Source organism: Caretta caretta, chromosome 10, assembly GCF_965140235.1.
Source record: "Caretta caretta isolate rCarCar2 chromosome 10, rCarCar1.hap1, whole genome shotgun sequence".
NCBI lineage: Eukaryota > Metazoa > Chordata > Testudines > Cheloniidae > Caretta > Caretta caretta.
In genome coordinates, this window is record NC_134215.1 from 10026182 (window position 1) to 10049179 (window position 22998).

The 22998-nt window shown below is 43.7% G+C and overlaps 1 protein-coding gene across 1 annotated transcript in view; it reads right to left on the reverse strand.

Annotated features, from left to right (window-relative positions):
* Positions 1 to 894: 894 nt before the first annotated feature.
* Positions 895 to 22998, reverse strand: part of FOXK1 (forkhead box K1) — a 73170-nt gene continuing 51066 nt past the window's right edge. The window contains exons 3-9 of the mRNA XM_048868005.2: positions 18786 to 18942; positions 17599 to 17745; positions 15480 to 15673; positions 13719 to 13885; positions 12816 to 13091; positions 9725 to 9949; positions 895 to 5762 (exon numbers count right to left, since the gene is read on the reverse strand). Coding sequence (XP_048723962.1) covers positions 5545 to 5762; positions 9725 to 9949; positions 12816 to 13091; positions 13719 to 13885; positions 15480 to 15673; positions 17599 to 17745; positions 18786 to 18942 — 1384 coding nt within the window. The 3' untranslated portion in view covers positions 895 to 5544. The remainder of the gene's footprint in view (positions 5763 to 9724; positions 9950 to 12815; positions 13092 to 13718; positions 13886 to 15479; positions 15674 to 17598; positions 17746 to 18785; positions 18943 to 22998) is intronic.

Consider the following 22998-nt stretch of genomic DNA (forward strand, 5'->3'; position numbering starts at 1 on the left):
TGGCAGGATTTTATAATGAGCTGGTCAACATGACCCCTCCAAGTCCTCCTCAGAGCCTGCAGATCCCAAATGTGTTATCCTATAGTCTTCTCCCAGCCTTGTGTTGGGCAGCATTCAATGTAAGTGCTCTGTCTTCACCAAAGGCTAAACATGCTGCCCCCTACAGCTCACCCAGTCTCTCCTGGCCCAGAAAAATGGGACTGAGCTAGAGCTATGAACTTTGCTCCCACCCCAAAATTGACATATTTCAAAAATATACTTTTACAAAGCCAAGATCCAGAGACCTGAATTTAAAATAATTCCAGTGGAATAAAACTAAGAACAATCCCCTGCAGTGTTTGCAACCCAGGCATCACACTAGTAGTGTGTGAGTGAAAGGAGCTATAAACTGCCTATAAATCAAAGTAAAACTGATTCATCTCTCATCATTGTCCAAGCTCCGAAAAATGCAAAAAGGAAACAGTGAAAAGTCAATAGATTTAGTTTTGTTTTGTTTTTTTTCAGTTTTAGATTATCCCAAGGTATGGGTTATAGCAGGTAAAGAAACTTTAAAAAATACCATATGGTACAACCTCCATATTGTGAGGGATGCTCAATAATTTCAGATAACTGAAGTTTTGGGGAAAATAAGGGGTTTTTCAATACAATTAATAGATGAAGAGGGATATGACCCTGTTCTGGACAATTGGGAGTTTCAGATAATCAAACTTAAATGTCCCTTTAGTTGAAGACCTTACTCCTTATTCCAGCTGTTTCCATAGTCATTTATAATACCCAAGAGAGAAAGCCTGTGGACTTAATACTAATGCCCCGTGTACAACATGTGGTGTGGCTTAACTAGCAACTGGAAGAAACAAGAAAAAACGGGCTGAAATGTAAACAGACTTCTTAAAATTTCAGAAAAAATTCATTTAATTTTTTTTAATGTTGCAACCTTACACAAAAATTAGTAGCTCCCATTTTCAAATAGAAAGGGGAGTTTAAAAGGCAGATACAGGTTTTTGTATGATTCCTGGGAATTCTTTGGAGATAACATTTTCTTGGTTTCAAGTCAATCACTAAAACATATTCAATATTATTCTGCAAAGGTAACCCAAGTATGGGAGGTCACATTCAAGTACGCCAGAATGTAGGAGCACCTTCACATAGACAGACTGGTGGGGACAGTGAAATGGCCACTTGTAATTCAAATGACCTTGGAGTTGCACTGAATTCCATCTCCAAAGATGCCTGCCCAAGCCAAGGGACAGCACAGTAATCACAGTCTCAAAAGCAACAGAGATTTGGTGCGAAAATGTAAGAGAATTCATGGGACTAGGCCCGGGTCTGACAGTCACCAGCAATAAACCGCCTAAAAAGGAGACGTTGTTGAAAGAAAAGAGAGCATCTGCTGGTTTCAATACGGCATCAGTTGGAGTGCACAGGGGAAATATTCTCCAATGAAATCACTTTCAACTAGAAAAGAAGGGTCAACAAGCCAAACTCAGACATGGATTCAGTCTGTCTGATCACCAAACATTTCCAGCCCAAATTCTGCATTCCAATAACCAAGAAACACCACAACTCATTTCCTCCATATTGGTTATACCCAATCAGCTGAGTGTGGACTATGATTAGCAACAGGAAGGGAAAAAGACAGCAAGAGAGGATCACCACTACAAGAATTTAGGTTATCAATGCATATTTGATTTAGAAATTATAGCTGTGAAGTTGCAAGCATGGAATGGTGCATAACTTTTATCCCCACTAACTGAACAGCAGAGAGAGTCATTATTTCCATCGCATCCCTATTTTTGTTACGGATTTCTTAAGTTTGTTTACAAACTGGATTTTAATAGATGGCTATTTAGATGGCCACGTTTTATTTTAATAAAGCTGGATATTTTTCTAAGCTTAGATTTTTAGTGTGTGTAAACAGGACAAATTTATCTTACTCATGCATTTAAGTTTCCCTTTTATTTACTTACTTTTAAGGGTTGAAAAAGCATGTAATGGGGAAGAAAACTTGCTTCTGGCTTTGCAACAATCTGCCTTGGTAGGGATGGTTTAGATAACATATTAGATTGTTTCAATCTCCAATATCTATAATTTGCCCTTTTTAAGAGGAAATTCTGCAGAGGAATTTTCATTAGTAACTGCAGTGTTTTAGCTGAGCAGCTTTCTAGAACTGGCAGCATGCTAGAGAACCACTCAGGAGGCCTGAAAGTAGGTATAAATACTCTTTATCAGCTGCTACAAATAAGGAAGGAGAACACTTTTCCATAGGCTCTACAGGATTTGGGGTAAGAAGTGCTATTTTTCCTAGTGTGGATCCAACACTAGCCAAGTGCCAACTAAAAGGCTGGCCAAGAAGGGTTAATTCATAAGTGGCACAGCTGCTTCTTAGAATGGATGGTGAATACGCCAGACTGATGTGGGATGAGGCAGAAAACACTACTTGGATAAAGATTCTGGAGTTTTGCAAGTGGACCAGTGAACATGTAACTGGTGATAAGTACATTCAATTATCTTCAACTAGCAACGTGGCCAGTAGGTGTTCTGAGCCACAAAGGAGAGTCTAGGAAATGTTACACTGCCCTGAATGCTGGCAAATATGTACACTTTAAAATCTGTACATTTTAAAAGGCATGTCTATAACCCAGCAACTGATCTGTGGAAACACTCACCTGTTGTAAGTCTACAAGTCTCCATTGATTTAATGGATCTACGTGATTTACAGCAACTTATGGTATGGTCCTATTTATGGACATTTTCAGGAAGAAGCAACCATCTCAGCCCAAACAATGTTTTTCATTTGTCACTCATCCAGCATTTGCTCACCTGACCTGTTACAAGACTTAAAAAGCCTTCCTTAAACAAAGGATTCCCAGCCTTATAGTTCTTTTGGGGGGGGGGTTGCCGAAATTCAAAGTACCATTCACCTGAAGTTACTGACTGGCTGTAGGGGCACAAACAAACTGTGCTGCACTCTCATCATTGTGCCCTATTTCTGAGTCTGTGCTAATAGTCTTCTCTTGGGATCCTGGCTTTGAGCAAACCGTTACATCAGCTGACTACTGTCAAAACCCCACACTTAGCCACCTACAGAAAGCAGAATAGGTGCAAAGTTACTGAATGGCTGACTGCAACTGTTAGGCAAATTACAATAGCTGCCACCAGATTTCAGAAATCAATTAAATGAACTAAAATCCAGAGAATCTGTACACTCACCGTTACCAATGTACAGATAAATTCGAATGGTCAAGCTATAGATGCATCACTGTCTTCAATGCTGTCTGTTCCTCTAAAAGTGTAACCCTAAACCATGTCCCCCAGGAATTTTCTCCTCTTTTGGAAACTGCAAGAAATTCGTTTTTGTGAGGCAAAACCAAACTTGCTCAGCTTTCGTTTAGAAAGTGGATCTCAGTCAGAGGGAATGGGACTTGCTCAGCTTTCGTTTAGAAAGTGGATCTCAGTCAGAGGGAATGGGACTTGGCAAAGAGAAAGGAAACCTAGAGAGAAGTAGCGTCACCTGTTCGCAATTAGCCATTACTACCACATTTGCCACCTCCTTAAGATGCTAGAAGGAATTAATCAGCTCTGCTTTACTCCTTAACACCTGTGATCTGCCAGGTGTCTAGGATATGAATGGTCTCATTTGCTGTGTCTTGGGGAGATCCGTCCCATTACAAGTTCCACACTGAGCTTGCTGCTCACTGCACTGTGCTCCATAACAGTGCTGTCAGTTTGAATTTAACAGCAAGATGACAACACTGCACTGCATCAGTGGAAGCACAAAGGACAGACAGATCCCTAGAAAGAAGACATGCTCCAGCATTGCTAGCTTACTTTTCCCATTTCCAAAGCTATCAGGATTTTTAAGTTAAGAAATGTCTTTGGTGTTTACACAGAAGATAGCAGAAGGGGTTGTACTGTAAAAACTAACAGCTGATTAACTGGAGGCTGAAAAGAGGGTGATCCTGTTTCCTCAACCACAATTCATGCCATGCAGAGCATCCAGTTCCCCAACTGCTTCAAGTGTCTCAGAAATCTGTAGGGATACTGGGTCTGCACTGATCTTTTTACTACATTCTGAAAAGAACATGATTTATCCAACTGCTAAATTATAACAAATATATATTTAAAAGGAAATTATCTTGACTCCTGGCCAGTCCTAACAAATGCAACTGACTTCTGGTCCTTTGTCTAACTATATCATTGGGAGGCCTGGGTTGGGGAGCAAAGGAAAACCTCAAAATCCTGTTTTAAAAACAGCAGTTGACAGTTTTCATGTAGAAAGAAGAGGCCTCCGTTTTCTTGGTTTGCATTAGTTTATGAGATTCATTCTCAATACTGTCTATAATCCCCATTGCCCCTCACCCCTGGAATTTAACCTCACTGTCTCAGCTTCACACCCTGGGACACCTGCTGAAATCCACTTCCAGCAATGCCAGCTCCAAGTTTGAAGCTGGTGCTGGGCTGTTGACCTTAGGCCATCTGGTCTTCAGGCCAGAGGGTCGTACTGCCAGAAAGGACTGAGATAACCACTTTGATGCAGAAGGCTAACCATTTGCCCCTTGGGTTCACAGAAAAGATGACGGTAGTTTCATTCTAGAATGTTATGAATAAACCATGTTGCCCCAGAAGCAGGGGGACATATGAACAACTAGAAAACCAAATGTACACAGAACCTTTCAAAGGTGCCATTTCTCACATGTTCAGTCACTATGATATTTTTCCGTGAATTCAGAAGCAGATGATGAATAACTGTGAGAAATCAGTGTGAGGACAACCCACCCCTTTTTGTTTTTTTCTCTTTTCTTTAAAAGAAATAGATTAATGCTGCTCCTCCGTCTTCTCACTTTCCCTCACAGGGAATAGACAGAAACCACATTTTGAAGATCCATCTGGTTGAGCCCTGTAGCTCACCCTCCCAAATCCCAATATAAACAAACATGGGTATAATGATGTTTCACGGTGTGGGTTTGTTAAAAAAAAAATCTGCCTTTTCCCCCCAGTTTGGTATCATGTTACTTTAATGCTGTTCCTACGAGAAGCTGCACCCATCCTTCTAAATCTTCTTGGGTGGCCCTTTTCAATGGTCATATGTTTTGAAGCTCTGAGGCGCAGAATAGCAAGGCATCAGAGATGATCAGCCTTCCTCCCAGAGAGCAGATGTGTCTGTGATACATTCCTTTAGATGCTGAACTGTAACTCCCATCCCAAAGGGAAGGAGATTTAAAAAAAAAAAAAAAAAAAAAATCCCAGCAGTCATACAATCAGTTGTCTGTATTTTTTTTTTAAATCTAAAAAGAGGGAAAATATTCCATAAGTAAAGGCAGAACTGAGTTCCAGGTACAGGTAGTTGGGAGGATTTTTTTCATTCTTTTTGGCACCTCGAGATTCTAAGAACTGTTGTTGACCTGCCCTTTAAAATGTAAATTTTAAAAAGAGCTTGTAATTCTCTAAATTTTGAACTGTTACAGTTGTAGTTTTTCTTTTCTTTGAAAACTGCTTTCGAGGCTCATGCCACTGCCCCACCTACATTCCTACTATCGTCATTCGTCATTCACTGGTTGCCTGTCCTTGAGGCGCTGTTGATGTGATTACTCCAGTTTGAGCCTGGACTGCTCCGCTGGATTCTTCCATCCGGGGTTTTTTGACATCTGGCTCACCCGAGGGTGCTGCAGGGTCTTCAGTCGCTGTCTCACATATCCGGCTGACCACAACAGGAGTGGATGAGCTAGCCTGGGCTGCAAGGAGCTGTAGCGGATTTGTGAGAGCTGCGGAGTGGGAGAGAAAAAAGTGTTAATTCAGCCAAAAATTTAAACAACATTTGCAGGTCTAAAAAAGACAGAAGTAAATCACACTGGAGAGCAATCATACTGGAGATATGCAACTGTCACCTTCAGATGTGCTTTACAAACTCAGAAAAAGTTAAACGCCTATGTGAATTTAAGAACATTAATCCTTGCTCTTCCCTAGCACCTTCCATTGAAAGTTCTCAAAATGCTTCACACATCAATTCATAAATAAACCCGAACACCAGTGAGCTAAGGAATTGTCTCCAGCTGGGAAAGCTCCTACTCTTGTGTTTTAACCCCTAGCCCATGACTGAAAAATTCTGCATCCCTGGACTATGAGACTGAAGCTCAACTTACTGCATGGAGCACCACAATCAAAAGCTTCTCCCAAGCTGCCATACCAGCATGCCTTAAACCTGACCTGGATGGACCACTGCTAGGGGCATGAGGGTAGTTTAGTCTCCATTTTACAGGTGAGAAACTAAGGCAAAAAGGTTAAATGACTTACCTCAGGCCACAGAGGGAGTCCCTGTCAGAGCTGAGATTAGAACCCAGGAGTTCCTGGCTTCCAGCCCCGTTCTCCAAGAACTAGGCTGAACTCTCACAATAGTAAAGAACTGGGAAATAAGGTAACCCTACTTTCAGCTTACAGAGTTTCAAGAGTTCTGTTACTGAGTAGAAATTTCTACAGTTTAAAGTCACAGCAAGACAGAATATGCTTATACCTTAGCAAAATCGTAAAATAGCTTCACATTGATAAAGATGGCCAAACTGTGAGGTACATCAACATGGTAAGAGCTAGCAATACAGGAGTGTCCACTACTAGAGGCACAAAAAAGGAGCACAGGGATAAGTAGTAATGGAAGCAGAACAAAGTCCTTCAGAGTCCAGCAAACTACACCAGGCAATTGTGAAGGATGCCATGCACCAGTAAGGTCAACAGGATGAGAAAAAGAGAAGACCGTCAGGGTTGGATGAGAGAAAACCACTGACCACTATTCAGAAAAGCCATAGTGGAATTCTAGGAGGAGAAAACCCCAGGGTGGGAAACATGTTAAAAACCCAGTCAGCCTAAGGGAAGAAACTATGTTTTTCAGCTGTGCATAGTGAACTGCGTCGGAAAGATACAAGCTCTGCATCCTCTGCAGAGAGACTCTAGCACCACTTCAACAGGAAAGCTGTGGTGTCACCGGAAAGATTCTAATCACATCTGATTACAAAAAAGAGTAAGACAAATTTCAGTGATTTCAGAGCACCTTAAACATAAATGAAGAATAATTAGCAATCAAATGTCCTACTCTACATCAGTCTCATGCTACTGCAGGATAATACCAGCTCCACTTATTTTTAATCTCTATTCTTATTTAACAGGTTTATACATTGAGGAAACTACAGCTACTCATTACTGGTTTCCATGACTGGACAAGGTAAAACTAGGTAGAACTCTGGTGGGAAAGGTTAAAAAAAAATGGTGGTAACCCTTCATCCAGCAGCGGACTAAACCAAAGAAATTACTCGTAGGACAATCCAAAAGATGCTATAAGAAAGCCAGCATAAATCCCGACGAAGTCTTCCACTCTGACTGCCCGTAAGAGTCAGAGTGGGGGTGCTGGGACTCTGATTTCATAAGAAGGGAAGGCAAAACTCAAAGTGCTAGGGTTCTGCCACCACCAGTCATTACCCTTAAAGTGACAATACCTAATGTCCCAAGGAAGCACAAGAATAACATCCCAAGGGAAACCAGACTGGACTAATTACTAGAAAATATCCTATATGGAACAATCCTGCATTGATGTAGAAGATCCAGTAGGCCCTCTCCATTTCTACAAGACGAAACCATGCACCATAGTACTGGTTCTTTCCCCAAGACTTTGATGAGTGAGAAGAGACTGGGGGTGAGACAGTGAGGTATGGAGAAAAGGATTTTCTGAGAACAGAGTTGAGGGTTTAGTGGTGTCAGAAGAGCACTAGGGAAGATTTATTATGTAATATTGAGGGCAAGGGTTGACTAGCAAGTGTCACGGATCCACAAGAGGAACCCTTCAGTGTGCCAGGCCTCCAACTGATCCTACTCTTTCTTCACAGTAGGCCACACAGCCTCACTGCCTCCAAGACAGCCTCTGGGCTCCTGCACTCCTGCTTCACACCATGAGCTCTGCCCAGTGAGTACAACTAACACAGCCCCCAATCAGAGACTTTTACACTCTTTGTAGGCTAATGCACCTCAGCATGTATTTGCAGTGACACCAGGCAGTTTCTCTAAAACAGAGTAGGGCTTATTAGTGAACTGGAAAAAAGCATTGCAAGTCCCTAGGTTAGCCTAGAGAAAAAGGTTAAGACATAGTCCATCTGGCCAAGCCAGTGCTATCCACCAGCCACGCTGCTCTGGATTCCATTTCAGGGTCTCTGTCCCTTTGTCAGTCCCAGGTGAGAGCTGTCTGGCCTCTTCCAAAAAACAACTCTTATCCCCCTCCTGTCACTTCTCAGGCAGAGCCATGCGGAGTTCACATACCCCACCTGCTGGAGCTGCTTGCTGTCAAATGTTGATTGTTCAGTTGCGGGGGTTTCTCATTGTCTCTGGATCCTCCTTGAGCTGGGACGGTTTCAATCAGTTTTTTAAACAGCCCATTCACTCCACCAAGAACCCAGATGTCTCTCACACCACTCCTGTCTCCTGTTCTGCCCCAAGAGCAGACCTAACCCTTTAGCCTCCACTGGGCAGCAATGCCAAGTGCAGAATTCATAAAAACCATTACATAAAATTTCTACTTTTTCACAGCAAGAAAAGTCAAAGTAAGAGAAAATGGGCTCAAGGAAGGCCACATTTATTTTTGAAAAGATGCTAACCCTAGATGGAGGGAGGTGGGGAAGGGATAGACAGATGCATTGTCAAGGACAAAAAAAAGGGACTGGACTCTGCAGAGGCGATGTTGGAGAAATGGTCTGAAGCAAATGGGATGAAATTCAATAAGGACAAATGCAAAGTACTCCACTTAGGAAGGAACAATCAGTTGCACACACATAAAATAGAAAATGACTGCCTAGAAAGGAATAGTGCGGAAAGGGATGTGCGGGTCATAGTGGATCACATGCTAAATGAGTCAACAGTGTAACACTGTTGCAAAAAAAGCGAACATCATTCTGGGATGTATTAGCAGGAGTGTTGTAAGCAAGACACGAGAAGTAATTCTTCTGCTCTGTTCCACACTGATATGGCCTCAACTGGAGTACAGTGTCCAGTTCTGGGCACCACATTTCAAGAAATATGTGGACAAATTGGAGAAAGTCCAGAGAAGAGCAACAAAAATTATTCAAGGTCAAGAAAACACGACCTATGAGGGAAGATTGAAATAACTGGGTTTGTTTAGTCTGGAGAAGAGAAGACTGAGTGGCAGACATGATAACAGTTTTCAAGTATATAAAGGTCATTACAAGGAGGAGGGAGAAAAACCGTTCTCCTTAACCTCTGAGGATAAGACAAGAAACAATGGGCTTAAATTGCAGCAAGGGCAGTTTAGGTTGGACATTAGGAAAAACTTCCTATCAGGGTAGTTAAGCACTGGAATAAATTGGCTAGGGAGGTTGTAGAATCTCTATCATTGAAGATTCTTAAGAGCAGGTTAGATTAAACACCTGTCAGGGATGGTCTAGCTAATACTTAGACCTGTCTTGAGTGTCTGGGGCTGGTCTAGAAGGCCTCTATGTTGTTTGAGATGGCAGAGCTTTTTCCCCGCAAGGACTTAAGAGCACGAAGGTTGGGGGAGAAAAACTGTTATTTAGTGGTGCAAAATGTTGCACAATACACATCTTGCACACACATTTCAAATTGGATGTATGGGAGAACTCGTATGTCAGGACCTATGTGTAGAAGAACTCTAGAGTTTGCAGTGCATGTGACTACATCAGGTGATGGAGCACACAGCCATAAAGGAAAGCCATACCATAAGCACTGCCGGTGATGCTGTTGGTGGGGATGGCATGCTTCCCATTCTGTGTCACTGCCCGAACAGGGAGTTGGTGTTGTCCAATGGTCACTGGAGTTGCCTGCTGAAGGATGGTAACAGTTTGCCCTGGGACACCTTGAGCCATCTGACTGGCAACTGTTTGGATGACTCGACTGGCAGTGGGTATTGTGGCAAACGCAATTGTTGGTTTCTCATCCAGGCCTGTTTGGATATTAAACAGAAAGGAGAATCATTCACCTTGAGCGGTCTTCATTTTCATTAATATGCTAACAATAATGCATACCCCAAGATTAGACAAAATGAAAATACCCAAGCACATACAGCCAAAGTATCCAGATACCATCAAATAATTTGCCTTGGATGAATCCCACAAATCAGTATCTCTTGGGGATGGGAAGCATCACTTCTCAGGTCAATGCAGCTTAGTCTCAGAGTAACACATTTGGGCTCCAAAACAAGAAGGGGTTGAGGACATGGCTGACTGGTGTTGGCCTGATCCCGGGAGATGTGAAGTACCCAGAAATCTTTATGAAGGATCAGGTTCTCCAGGGAACACTTTCTGTGGGCCGATTGACACAATGGGATCCGCACCGAGAAGGCTGAGAAGAACATTGCAACCAGTGATATAAGAATGGGGAAGGATTACTACCTATGAGGAACAAATGGTTATTCTGAAGCATTTCAAAACATCCAGCCATGATTTTTCAGTAACTCCACAAGTTTTCTTACTGTACCTAACACAAAAATATCTATGCAACTATTTACCAATGTCAGGAATAGACTTCCTCTAAGGCACAAGCAGGCCAACTAAGAAACAAGGTTATAAAAATGTCATCCTGAGGCATAAAAAGGTTCTCCCCATCGTTCTTTTCCTTATCTGCATGTTACTACTTTGGCATGAATAATAGTCAGTGGAAACTAGACTACACGAGTTCCCTGCCTGTACACCAACCACCCTGAGCCTCAGCTACACAACAGGGAAGGAACCATAACAGTATCAAACAGCCCCAGTGTTTGTGGAGATAGGGACAGCTCACTCTCATGCCTACACTTGGGTGAGATCACAGGGGAGTGGAGTGGAGAGGAAACAGACCCCTTCAATTTTCACCTGCCTTTGTGCACAACAACTTTCAACTAGCTATGAAGGATAGGGGAAGGAACCAGCAGAAAGGGGGCAGTGCCTGGACTGATGCTGCTGTTTTAGTGCGGCAGTGTTTAAAACCTTCCTCCTCATTCCTCCAGGTTAACTGATCTGCTCAACAGGCAGGGAGCAGCTACCAGAACTCTTGCCTCAAGGAGCAACCCTGTCCCTTTGTTGGCCAGCCAAAGGCTGCAACTGAGATTTCTCTCTGCAACTGACTCAGCTCATTGCCTGACCTCTCCAGCCAACTCTGAGATGAGGAGAAAAGGAGTGATGTCTGCCCAGGCAGGCAGGAAGTGAGGAAGCTGATCCAGCAGGGAGGACCCCAACGTCCCCCTTCTCTTCCCCATCTTAACATCAGCGAAACAAGGGAGATATGGAAGAATAGGAGAGGAGAGCTCAGGCAGGGTGTCAGGCTGGTAGAAGGGTGTAAAGAGGAGTGGTCGGGGAAGTAGGGAAGAGACAGATTAGGAGAGACAAGAGAGCCAGCGAGGAGAAGGAAGACAGTAGGAAAGGCAAAGGGGAGGGAAAAGGAGATAGCAGAGAGGATGAAGAGTGGAGCTGGGGAAGGCAGAGGCTGAGCGGGGGGAGGGGGGAAGAGGATCTAGCAATGGCAGAGGATCAGAGAGAGACAGAAGCCTGCTCTACACTAAAAAGTTACGTCTTTTTAGTAGTTACATCTCTCAGGAGTGTGAAAAATCCATACCCACAGTGACACAGTTAAGCTGACCTAACCCTCGGTGTACAGTGTGGTAGGTTGACAGAAGAATTCTTCTGACCTAGCTACCACCTCTTGGAGAGGTGGATTGCCTATGCCAACCTGAGAACCTCTCCTGTCGGCGCAGGCAGCATCTACACTGAAGTGCTGAGGCTGTGCTACTGTACCACTACAAGTGTAGGCAAGCCCACAGATTGCTGCTGGGAAGCCTGGAGAACCACAGAGGGGATCTATTCAAAAACTTCAGGGAAGTTTGAAGGTGGTCAAAAGCAAGCCAACACCAAAGCAAATGCTGAGTGTCCCATATTACTATTGGGGAGGGTCTTTTGTCTTGCCCTGCCCTCCCCTCCTCATCCCAGCTTGTAAACAAAAAAATCACTCTTCTGCACAAACACCCAACGAAACTCACTGTTCTTATTGTGCTTGTACATTAACTGTACATTTGTACAATAATATCATGCAATTATGAGAAGAGCTGCAGAAAAGGACATACTGCCCAAGTGAAAGCAGACAGAGAATGATCCTTTTATAGAACATTAGGTATTTTCAGGGTTTAGCTCACTAAAACCACTGAGGCCAGAGTTGGCCAGTTTAGAAAGATATAAAGTGATCCTTATAATAATTGGCTTTTGCAGAGTCTTCTAATCACAAACACTATATGCACTTCTACAAAACTCATTTCCAGAGGCTTACACCTTTCCTCCCTTGGAATATATTTTACATATCCACAGAAAAAGGACACAGAGTCTCAATTACCATCAATGTCACCTTGAAACAAACAGCTTCAGCCTTCTCTGTGCTGGCTTTCAAAACAGAAAAGAATACCTTGGGATGATGGGAGTTTTGTTTTGGGATAGCAATGCCTTTTGGTAATTTTCCCAATTGATCAGAATGGGCCACAGTCCACAAGCATATTGTAGGTGGGCACCAGAACTAGAATAAATATTCACAGCCATATATTCAGCTTTGGTCACCAGTAAAATTCTAGCTAGATTTTTACTAACTAAAGGCCACACAGAGCTCAATTCTCCTGCTTACTGCTAGGCAGACCTAGTGTGAAAGCTCTTACCCAATTTAAATTGTATCTTATGACTGACCTCTTTTGTCAAGGGCTAAACACCCAGGGCGTGAAATAGGTGTGCAGAAAAACCCTACAAGTCCAGACAAATCTTCCTTTGTCAAGTAGGGAGGGAAATGAAACAGACTACCTCGATGATCACCAGCCAAATCCAGCACTGTTCCTGCTGCTTCATGAGCACCGCCGCCTGGGCCCGGATTTGTCAGTATGTATCCGTTAGCAGAGCTTGAGGAGGAGGTTACAACCCTGACCATTGTAACAGTGGGTGCTTGCTGCACTACATGGATTGCATGACCAGAAGGCTGCTGAGAAGTCACTATTGGCATGTAAGCTACCGGCTTTGCCACTAAAGTGGATGGCCGGGGAGGAACAGCCATGATCACCGGCTGGGCACTGACAGGTGATCCTGAAACGGAAGAGATACGCAAGTTAGAACACTCATTTACTCAGACTCATTTACTGAGACATTTCTAATAATGCATAATGCTGAGCGGTGCAGTATTTGGAAAAGAATTCAAGTTATTCAGACAACAGTCAATCTTGTACTTCCTAATTTTTGAGCGACTGGCTTTGCAATCTCAACAACATTCTGAGTATAGTTTTTGTATGCAGTGTGTGTACACACAGTGCAGGATTTTAAATGGGTTGCACAATCATGGGGTTCATACAGACCTATCACCACCCAGCAGTTTCACTTTCCCAGCATATGAGTGAAAAACTCCACCCCTGCTCAGTGCTTTTTAAATTATCAGGTCACATGGAACTCTGGGTGGAGACAGCAGCCCCAAAGAGCAACCGACCTAAATGGCTGAAGAGGAGAGAGGACAGATCCAAATCCCCATTCAGATTGACTCCCTCAACTCCCCATCCCATCACCATGAAACTGAAGCGAATAAGAAAGAGACAGTCTAAAGCTATATACCCTTTCCCAGCCTCCAGTGGTTAAGTATGGAGAGATGAGGCTTTTATTTGAAATATATAACACCCTCCCACCACAATAAACACCATCTCCTGCAAAATAGGGGCTACATACCAGGCGCACTTTGTGAATATCGATACTCTGGAACAGAGGCTAACTTTGACGCAAAATCATGTTCATGTGGAATGGGTGAGCCCTCCCTGGACAGGCACTCTGGAGTCTGTAGGCCACTAGAGTGAGGAGACAGCAGGCCGGGATGAGTAGGAGAGGCAGGGGCACTCCTGAAACACAAACCAGTGCAAACAGAGTCAAAAGAATACATTCTGGCCAACAAAGCTGTAGCAGAGAACAAAAGGCGTCTCCAAAATCTACTGCCTCAGCAGAAGAGCTTCTATTCTTCCACAGCACTAAGAAACCATTCTTGTGCTGTTTCTACCGTCCTACTCCCTCCAATGAAGCCAATAGCATGGCATCTTTGCAGCAATACCACTCTTAGTAGGGAGAAATCTGAATCTAAATGGGCTACTCAAATGGATTTTTTTTTTTAATAGGTTTTAGTTGGCTGGCTTTGTTTTTCCAATCCTGTTTTTGACAGTCCCTTTGATTAGTACGTGCTACAATTTAAACAAAACATGAAACATTTAATGAGAGTTTTTCTATTCCTCTGTTAGATGGGAGATGACGCCAAGGCTCCTCTCCCACTATTCCTGTCCTGAGAGAGGCAAAAACAGTGAAACTCCACTAAGTGCTGCCAATTCACAAAGTACACTGAAGAACTGTATTTTTTGCTAATTTTAAGTAACAGGAATTGCAGGCTTTATTTGCAATTATAGCAGATACAAAGTTTTCATGCAAATGTGATCTTCAAGTTGTCAGTATTACAAAGGTCGGGAATTCCCAAAAGTACAAGCACCATTTAAGAGAGTCACTGTTCATAAACCCAAGGGAACAGCTGAAAGCACTCCATTTCCCCTCTGACCAGGGAAAGTAACCAGCCTTAAATGAGAACACTTTGACACTCTGGATTGAGTCATTAGAAAAGTCTAAAAGTACAAAGAACACTGAACTTCAAGCAGTTACCTCCGCAACATTCCCAAACCCAGCTAGTTAAAGTGACAAAGAGTTCTGAAGTCACTGCTAGAATCCCCCTTGTCAGTACATTAGACCAGCAGCCTAGCATAAATATTTTAGCAGAGAGGATTATGGATTTCTAATTCCTGGGTCTTTTAAGTTATTTCTAATACTATACTCACTGGGTGTGGTGTTTAGTTATAGAATCTCACTGAATAAATTAACTAGATATCATTGAACTGTGAGGGATCCTGACTTTATTTGCATTCATTTTAACAAAAAAACATCATCTATAAAACAGAACTGTATTCTCTATGGGACTCACATTTTCATTAACATTCAAACAAACAATATCCTTCTCTCATACACGCCCTATCGTGGATGTCACCTTTTTATTATTAATTTTCCCTTAGCTTCACACACATTTAGACAAAATTTGGTCCCTGTGAGAGCAAAGGGTAACACTGCACGAGCTAGGATCAATTAGTCCAAACAGCTAAGCTTCTCCTCCACACCCATACCATTGGCTGAGGCAGTTTCATTTAGTCCCATACTACATCCCTTCTACTCCATTGCTGACAATCATGTCAAATGATGTGATGTTATCTGAAAGAGACTAGTTTAAATACCACATGATTTCTCCTACGACCTAATCCACATGTGGACCCAACTCTTCAGAAATGAACGGCAGGGCTTTGCACAGTAAGCCACTTACTCCTGTGAGAATAAGTTCTGCATTACTATGAAATGACACCAAAACAGTTATAGAGATTTGGAACAAAATAAAAAGGGACCCAAACTTACCTGGAGGAGAGGGGTCCAAAAGGGGTTCGAAAACAAGACACCCCTCTCTGTCTCCGTTTTCGGAATGCCTGTTCGACTAGCTTGGCTTCTGAGGCAGGGTCGATTCGCCAAAAGGAGCCCTTTCCAGGCTCCTCCTGGGAGCGTGGAACTTTGATAAAGTAACGGTTCAAGGAAAGGTTGTGCCGAATGGAGTTCTGAAGGAAGCAGAGGAATGAGTTGATTACTATGCAATGTGGAAACACCAAAGACAGACAAACTAGGCTTCACAGACCAGAAAAGTAACATCCATCCCCTTCAGAATCTCTGCCACAAACAGTAACAAGCTACCCAGCTACCAAGACTCACAAGGGGAATGGAAGTGATAAGAAAAAAATATGGCTAAATAAGTTACAAATACAGATAGTTTCCATTAACTATGGAGAAAGATAGATTTGCCTGGCACTGTACTGTTAGCTGCCCCTTCGAAACAACTCCTAGAACCAGTGAGGGCAGTAGCTCTTCCACTGCAAGATATGGAAGTAGGGGCTTTGGAAAAGCATAAACAAAAGAGATATGTATTGTAAAACATTTAGAACACACTTCAAAGACGGCTTTTTTGTCTTCAAATGGAAAACTGTCAGGTTGGGCTGCACCGCCTACCAGCAAATTGATCACATGTGCTAACATGAACCACTAGAGGCCACCACACACCACAATAATCATAAAGCAGGCCAGTGATTTTTTTTTTTAGACTGACTAGATATTGGGAGGGACACATTAGCTGTCTGGCACGGACCTAGCACTGTAGGGTGCTGTAGATATTACCCATCTATATAAACAACAACTGAATTCCCAGGGAACAGTCCTATCACTGACTAGGTTTAGCACCGCTATGTTGCAGGACAGGCACAGTGAGCCCACAACTGCATAAAATCATTTCTAATTCCTCTTCCTCCCGGCCCCCATTTTTGTGCTTCTCTAGCAGCTTTCAAAGAGCAACAGATGTGCTTTACAGAGCCTTACAACACTGCTGGTAGGGAAGGAAGGGACATATAGAGACCACTTCACCCACCACTGAAATGCAGCCATCTCTGCAGTATAATGCAGCAGCTGGTTAACAATGCACAGCAACACTGTGGAGCAGGATAAGGTGGGAAGTGAAGAATTCCATAACCAGTTGGTAGTGCAGAGGAAAACTGGGCAGGCAGAATGTACTTATTCTGATTATACTGCCAAGTGCGACCAGCCATGCTGCTCCAGCCAGCATGTGGAATCAACAGCTGCCCGTGATTCTCCAGTGCACCAGTGTTGTGTGCCTGGAAGTGACAACACCCAGTTCAGAGACGTGGCACTGGGAAAGGGTGAGTGTGGCTGAAGCCTTGGCTACTGACACATTAAAAGCAACACTCAAGCAGCTGAATACCCAAGTCTGACACAGCATTGTCAGCTATGGACAAATTGTACAGAGAAGCTGGTGAGATTTCTCAATAGTATGCTAAATGCAGAGACGTGCAACACAAGGGGCCAGCTTGTGGTTTTCAGACCCTTAGCGGTCCATGATGGTATTTATACTAGAGCGACCATACTCTGGAAAAGGAAAGCAACAGTCGTGGAGGGCATGAGGGTTACTGTGATTAAAAGCAGGAAGAGAACAGAGTTGTAGACAGCCATGCTGAAGTGGAACAATCGCAAATGGAGAGGTCTGTTGAGCATCCTCTTCTAAATAACTGGACATCGTCAAGATTTTTCAGGGGTCAAGGAAAATTTGGAGAGAGAACAGGGGAGATGAGACTGATGAAGTGGCTGCTGGTAGCAAGGGCATGGAAGGAAATGAAAATGGGGATGACAGTCATGTCAAAGATGTCTCTAGAAATGCAGGCATGGTGAGTGACAAGAGTGGCAAGGATGGGCATTAGAAAACCAGAGGCCCCTGAGCCATGTGGATTGTTTCTGTAGAATAGCCTTTACAAACACTGCCCACAAACAAAAAGTTTAAGTGATGTTATTAAACTGATTATTCCCTAAATTGACTGGAACAGCTTCCCACTACCCCAGTGCCCTGATCCCTCACCAAATGTGTTTCTTTTTAGGATAAGCACTTTAATAGGAATTTCAAAATTTGTAGGTGTCAAGAACTCACCTGCCAGCCTTTGTCAGCAGTCCTGTAATATGGATAATGCTTGGTGATATGGGCGTAGATCCCACTTAGTGTTAATTGCCTGTCTTGGGCTGAAGATATGGCCTGCACAATTAACTGAGCATATGAATATGGTGGTTTGGACTCATCCTAAAAGAGAGGACACAACAGAGGAAGCTTAATTTCAGAATAAGGATTCTTATGCTGGAGTTTATGCACAAGCCAGATACTGGATGCCTTCTAGATATAGCAAAACTTTCTACCAAACAATATTTTCTGTTGGAAAAAAAAGTTCCAAAGGTTTGTTACGTTTTTAAAATTTTCCATCCATTCCTGCTTCTAGGTACTAGCACCAAGCATGACTTGGTCCTGCTCCACCGTCTCCAGGAGGGACCCCTCCCTTCTAGAAATTGAAGAAATGCACTAGCAAGGTTTATTTTATTTCCAGTTCCTCACATTGCTCCATCAGTGCATCTGCACCAAGAACAGCCACCCTGGCTTAGGGGAGAATTCAATCTTCATAGCTATCCAGTATCGTGCTCCCTTGCTAGATCCCAACTCTGGCATTACCAAGAGAGAACCTACATCTTCAGCTTGGGTATAAGGTCACTTCATCAAGACTGAATTCCTTCCTTATGACTTACTTTTTGTTCGTTATGTTTTTAAAGCTAATCCTCTCTACACTGCTCTCCTCACCTCTTGTCCCTGAACTGCAGGCCTGTGTATTCTGCCTGAGTTAAACAGCAAGCTCTTCAAGGCAGGGACCCTGTCTTTTTTCCCTCAGTGTATTTTACAAAGTGTTACGTACATCTGTGGAGCTGTTAATTGAAGAAGAAAAATAAGACTCCTTGGTTTTAATACTTTTCAAATATATAGCTTCTTCGGGGCACATCTGCATGTCAGGCTTCATGGTCCATCAGAAAAGAAAGATTCCTGTAACTTGACCTTTTAAGTGAATGCAGAAAATAAATTTGGGCAGCTAACCTAGCGGAGATATCCATGAGCCAGTGACTGACACTGAGGGGGACGACCCAGTGACCCTCAGGGGCGTTAAGTATCCCAATGGAAATACGTAACTCACAACACATATGTACAATGGATAAATTATCTTTAGACTTGTTTAACTACAGTATACTGCCAGGCCTGAAAGCCTCCCAAAGCATTGCTGGGCAGATAATGTTTCTCTGAACCTTTGGGCTGTCCCCGCCAGATGCGTCTGCCTGCTGCTCTGATGCCGCTTTTGCTGCATACTCTGCTGCCAGCTGCAGGTCCGAGGTAATGTTCTGAACAAAGCGATATCCTGAGGATCCAGCACCACGTGGACTGGCCGGGCAGGAGTTGGGAACACTGGAGGGGGTAGAGATGAGAGAGAGACATCCATCTCCAGTTATTTATTAACTGCAACAAGCGTACACACAGCTCCTACCATCCAAAGATCTCTAGGCAATTGGCAAACAATTAAGAATCTGCCTCTCTGAGAAGTAGGTAGGTAGGTACTGAACTTATTTCTCCACATGGGTTAACCCAAAACTTAGAGAGGTTGAATGACTGGTGATGAAATAAGTAAGTCCTGACTTGACTCCTAGAAGTTCTGACTTCCTGTCACCTGCTGTAGTCACTAGACAACACACAATGTCAACACATGAAGCAGGATCACCCCTCTGTGAAGCCAGCATGGGACTCCACTGAAAACCAAATATTGTATCAGAGTTTGGCTTTCTGGAGTAAATAAGTTATACAAGTAATAAAAGCCTTACTCTTCTGTCATAAATCTGGCCAATACTATTCTCTAAGATATAGATGTTGATCACTCAACTTCTCTACTTAAAAAGGCTACTTATACTTTTGCAATATCACACTTAAAACCATTGTGACAGATGCATGCACTGGGTGCAGCATCACTGGGCTTCAGAGGGCTGTTCAACAACACAAAGGTTAATGTTAAGTAGCTAAAACCACAGCTATCTCTAAGAGCCACCTATCTCCTTAATCTACCAGCATACAAACCCTACTGACAACCAGTGGGAGTTGCAGATACAGGTAGAGCGTCCTTCATATCAATTTTCAGGTTTCAGAGTAATAGCCGTGTTAGTCTGTATTCGCAAAAAGAAAAGGAGTACTTGTGGCACCTTAGAGACTAACCAATTTATTTGAGCATAAGCTTTCGTGAGCTACAGCTCACTTCATCGGATGCATACTGTGGAAAGTTTAGAAGATATTATGTACACACAAAGCATGAAAAAAATACCTCCTCCCACCCCACTCTCCTGCTGGTAATAGCTTATTTAAAGTGATCACTCTCCTTACAATGTGTATGATAATCAAGTTGGGCCATTTCCAGAACAAATCCAGGACAAGAACAAGAATGTCGGGGGGGGGGGGGGGGGGGGGAGAGACAAGGGGAAATAGTCTACCTTGTATAATGACTAAGCCACTCCCAGTCTCCATTCAAGCCCAAGTTAACTGCATCCAATTTGCAAATGAATTCCAATTCAGCAGTCTCCCGCCGGAGTCTGGATCTGAAGTTCCCCTGTTGCAAAATAGCGACTTTCATGTCTGCAGTCGCGTGACCAGAGACACAGAAGTGCTCTCCGACCGGTCCACGAATGCCATAATTCTTGACATCTGATTTGTGTCCATTTACTCTTCTACGTAGAGACTGTCCAGTTTGACCAATGCACATGGCAGAGGGGCACCGCCGGCACACGACGGCACACATCACATTGGCGGACGTGCAGGTGAACGAGCCTCCGACAGTGCGGCCGATGCCATCAGGCCCCGCGATGGCGCCCCCTGAACAGACATGTGGGCACAGTTGGCAATGGGCCTTGTTGCAAGGACAGGCCCCTGGGCCAGTGGCCCTGCCGTGTGGTATGTGGTTGCTGGTGAGCACCCGCTTCAGGTTCGGGGGCTGTCCGCAGACAAGGACTGGCCCGCCCCCCAAGACCTGCGAGAGTGCTGGGCCATCCCCCAGGACAGGCCGCAGATCCCCAATAATGCACCGGAGGGGTTCCAGCCGGGGGCCGAAGGTGACAGCCAGCGGCGCCCTGCCATTCTCTCCGCTAGGCCTGCCCTGTAGTAGGTGACCCCCAGCAGATTGGTTAGGGGAAAGAAAAATAATTAAGAGTTCTAGGACTGCCACAAGATGGCACTTTAGGAACAGTTATGAAATAGGGAAAGCCACACCAAGACTGGTATAAAGCTACAAATAAACAACGAAGGTGGGTTTAATCTGCAGCACCACTCAGACAGACACATAAGTACATACGGCAGGATGAGAATTAATTAGCAAGACTAGTCGGGGGGGATGGGGGGGAGTCACACATCCTTGATTTGTGGGAACAAGACTGCTTGACAGGTGAAATGGGGAGTCTGAAGAATCATTCATGTGTTGTCCCTTCTCTCCAGGGCTGAGCAGCACAGTGAAATGGACCACAGTCCAATCACAGGATTACCTACTTCTTTCCCATTAAAGTACAGTCACGATGAACGATAAGAAAGAGAAATGGTATTTAAATGTTTACATATGGAGATAGAAGAAATTTTTTTATTGTAACTGCATTAGAGGAGGATGGGAAAAGATTTCTAGTCCCCTGCAGTGGGCTTAGGTAATGCTGTCACAAATGATTCTCTCAGCAAAATGGCCACCAGCAGCAGTAAGTTTAAGTGCCAATTATAAAAAACAATTTTCAAATGCAGTCTCAGTGTAAACTGAGAACTGCTGCTTCCTAAAAATGGCCGTGTTGCTAAGGTCAGCATTGGGATGGTTTATTTTAACAATGGATTACAGAAAGTTTCCTTGGGATAGGAAGACACAGAGAGAGAGAACAGGCTCACAGCATCTCAAAGTTTTCGACAGTATGAGATAACTCAAGGGTGATCTCTCCTGTCACATCCACTGTAAATCCTACGCTCAACAGGAACGTTACCATTCAGAAGTTCAGGCTGAAGCTTTTAGGAGCAAGGAGTTTTTGGTGGAGGACCCATGGTTATGAAACTCCCGACTCCGGAGACCAGGATGAGTTCTTGTCTCACCTCTGAGTGCAATTTAAGATGCAGCTCTTTGCTCATGCCTTCCCCCAATAAAGGAGGCTACCAAATGGCCCTTTAATAGCTTCTTCCTGGAATGACCCACTAAAAGAAGACTTCATTCAGGGAGACAAGAACACCATTCATTCCCAGGCAGTAGTGCTTCTTTTCACTGTTGCATTTGGTGACTAGATTGTTGCAATATGCAGACTAGAAAGAGATTAAGGATTAAGAGCTGTGCTGACGTTGCTAACCATTTGTGATCACACCATATCAGTATGCCACAAACAAAACGATTAAAAACCAAGTCGCAGAAGAAGTGGAGAGGCCAGAGCTCCTCCAATAAATCTGTGCACTTTAAAAAGGGTGCATCTTTTCTGTGCTTTTAATAAGACGTGGTGTAATTTCAAGGCTTGTACAGCAAATGCTCATGCCATTCAGACAGGTAACGAATTGATTCTTGAAGGTAAGCAGAGAAAACGTGGCTCCACCTGTTCAGGTTTGGGCTTCTACCAGATACATTTAAACTCATGACCATCTTTATAAAAGCCATCAAGAAACAAATTTGCAGCTTCCACGGCATTTTGATTCTTACAGAAATATTTTTTTTTAAAAGACTAGCAATACCTGGCCCCTGAATTCAGAGAGAATATCTTGTCATCTCAACATTATACTAAACTGGGCTGTGCTTTCAAACCCACTTCAGAATAAAAAGTTATTAACTCTAAGGAAACTAGCCAGCCCTACTGTGGATGTCATAGGAAATTATCCAGTACTCCAAATGAAATGGGGGTAACCTGGGGGGCGGGGGGGTCATGGTGCTTGGAAACTTGGGAATAGTGACTTCCCGCAACCTGCCTCTACCACGATGGGAACCCTTTCCTCCGGACATAAACTTGCCACTTCTCAACAGCTCCTTTAGGCCAGGGAAGGACAGTCACATTCAGAGCTGTGGGTGGGAGAATCAGGAGAATGCAACTGAAGCTCAGAGCTGCTCTTTGCAGGAAGGCAAGGCCAGAGGCACTATCAGGTAAAGCAAGCTCTCAGCTTACTTTTGGGGAGTTCATGTAGTGATGATGGAGATGAAGGGGCTGAGAACCACTTTGAGAAAACAAGAAATTTATAACCAACGAAGGAGGCAGAACTCGCGTTGCAAAGAAGGTAGGAAGGAAAGAGGGGGAGGGGGAGAGAGAAGGTTTTGGGTATGTCTATGCAGCAAAACAGCACCAGCTGACCAGGCTCTGAGACTCTCTACTACTGCCCCCTCCCCCTTCCCCCACATAGACCTACCCAGCATGGGCACATGTCCTAAGGGTTAAGTCAAAATGTAGAGTTCAGTATAGTTTAAAGCAAACACAATGCAGTGACTTGTCA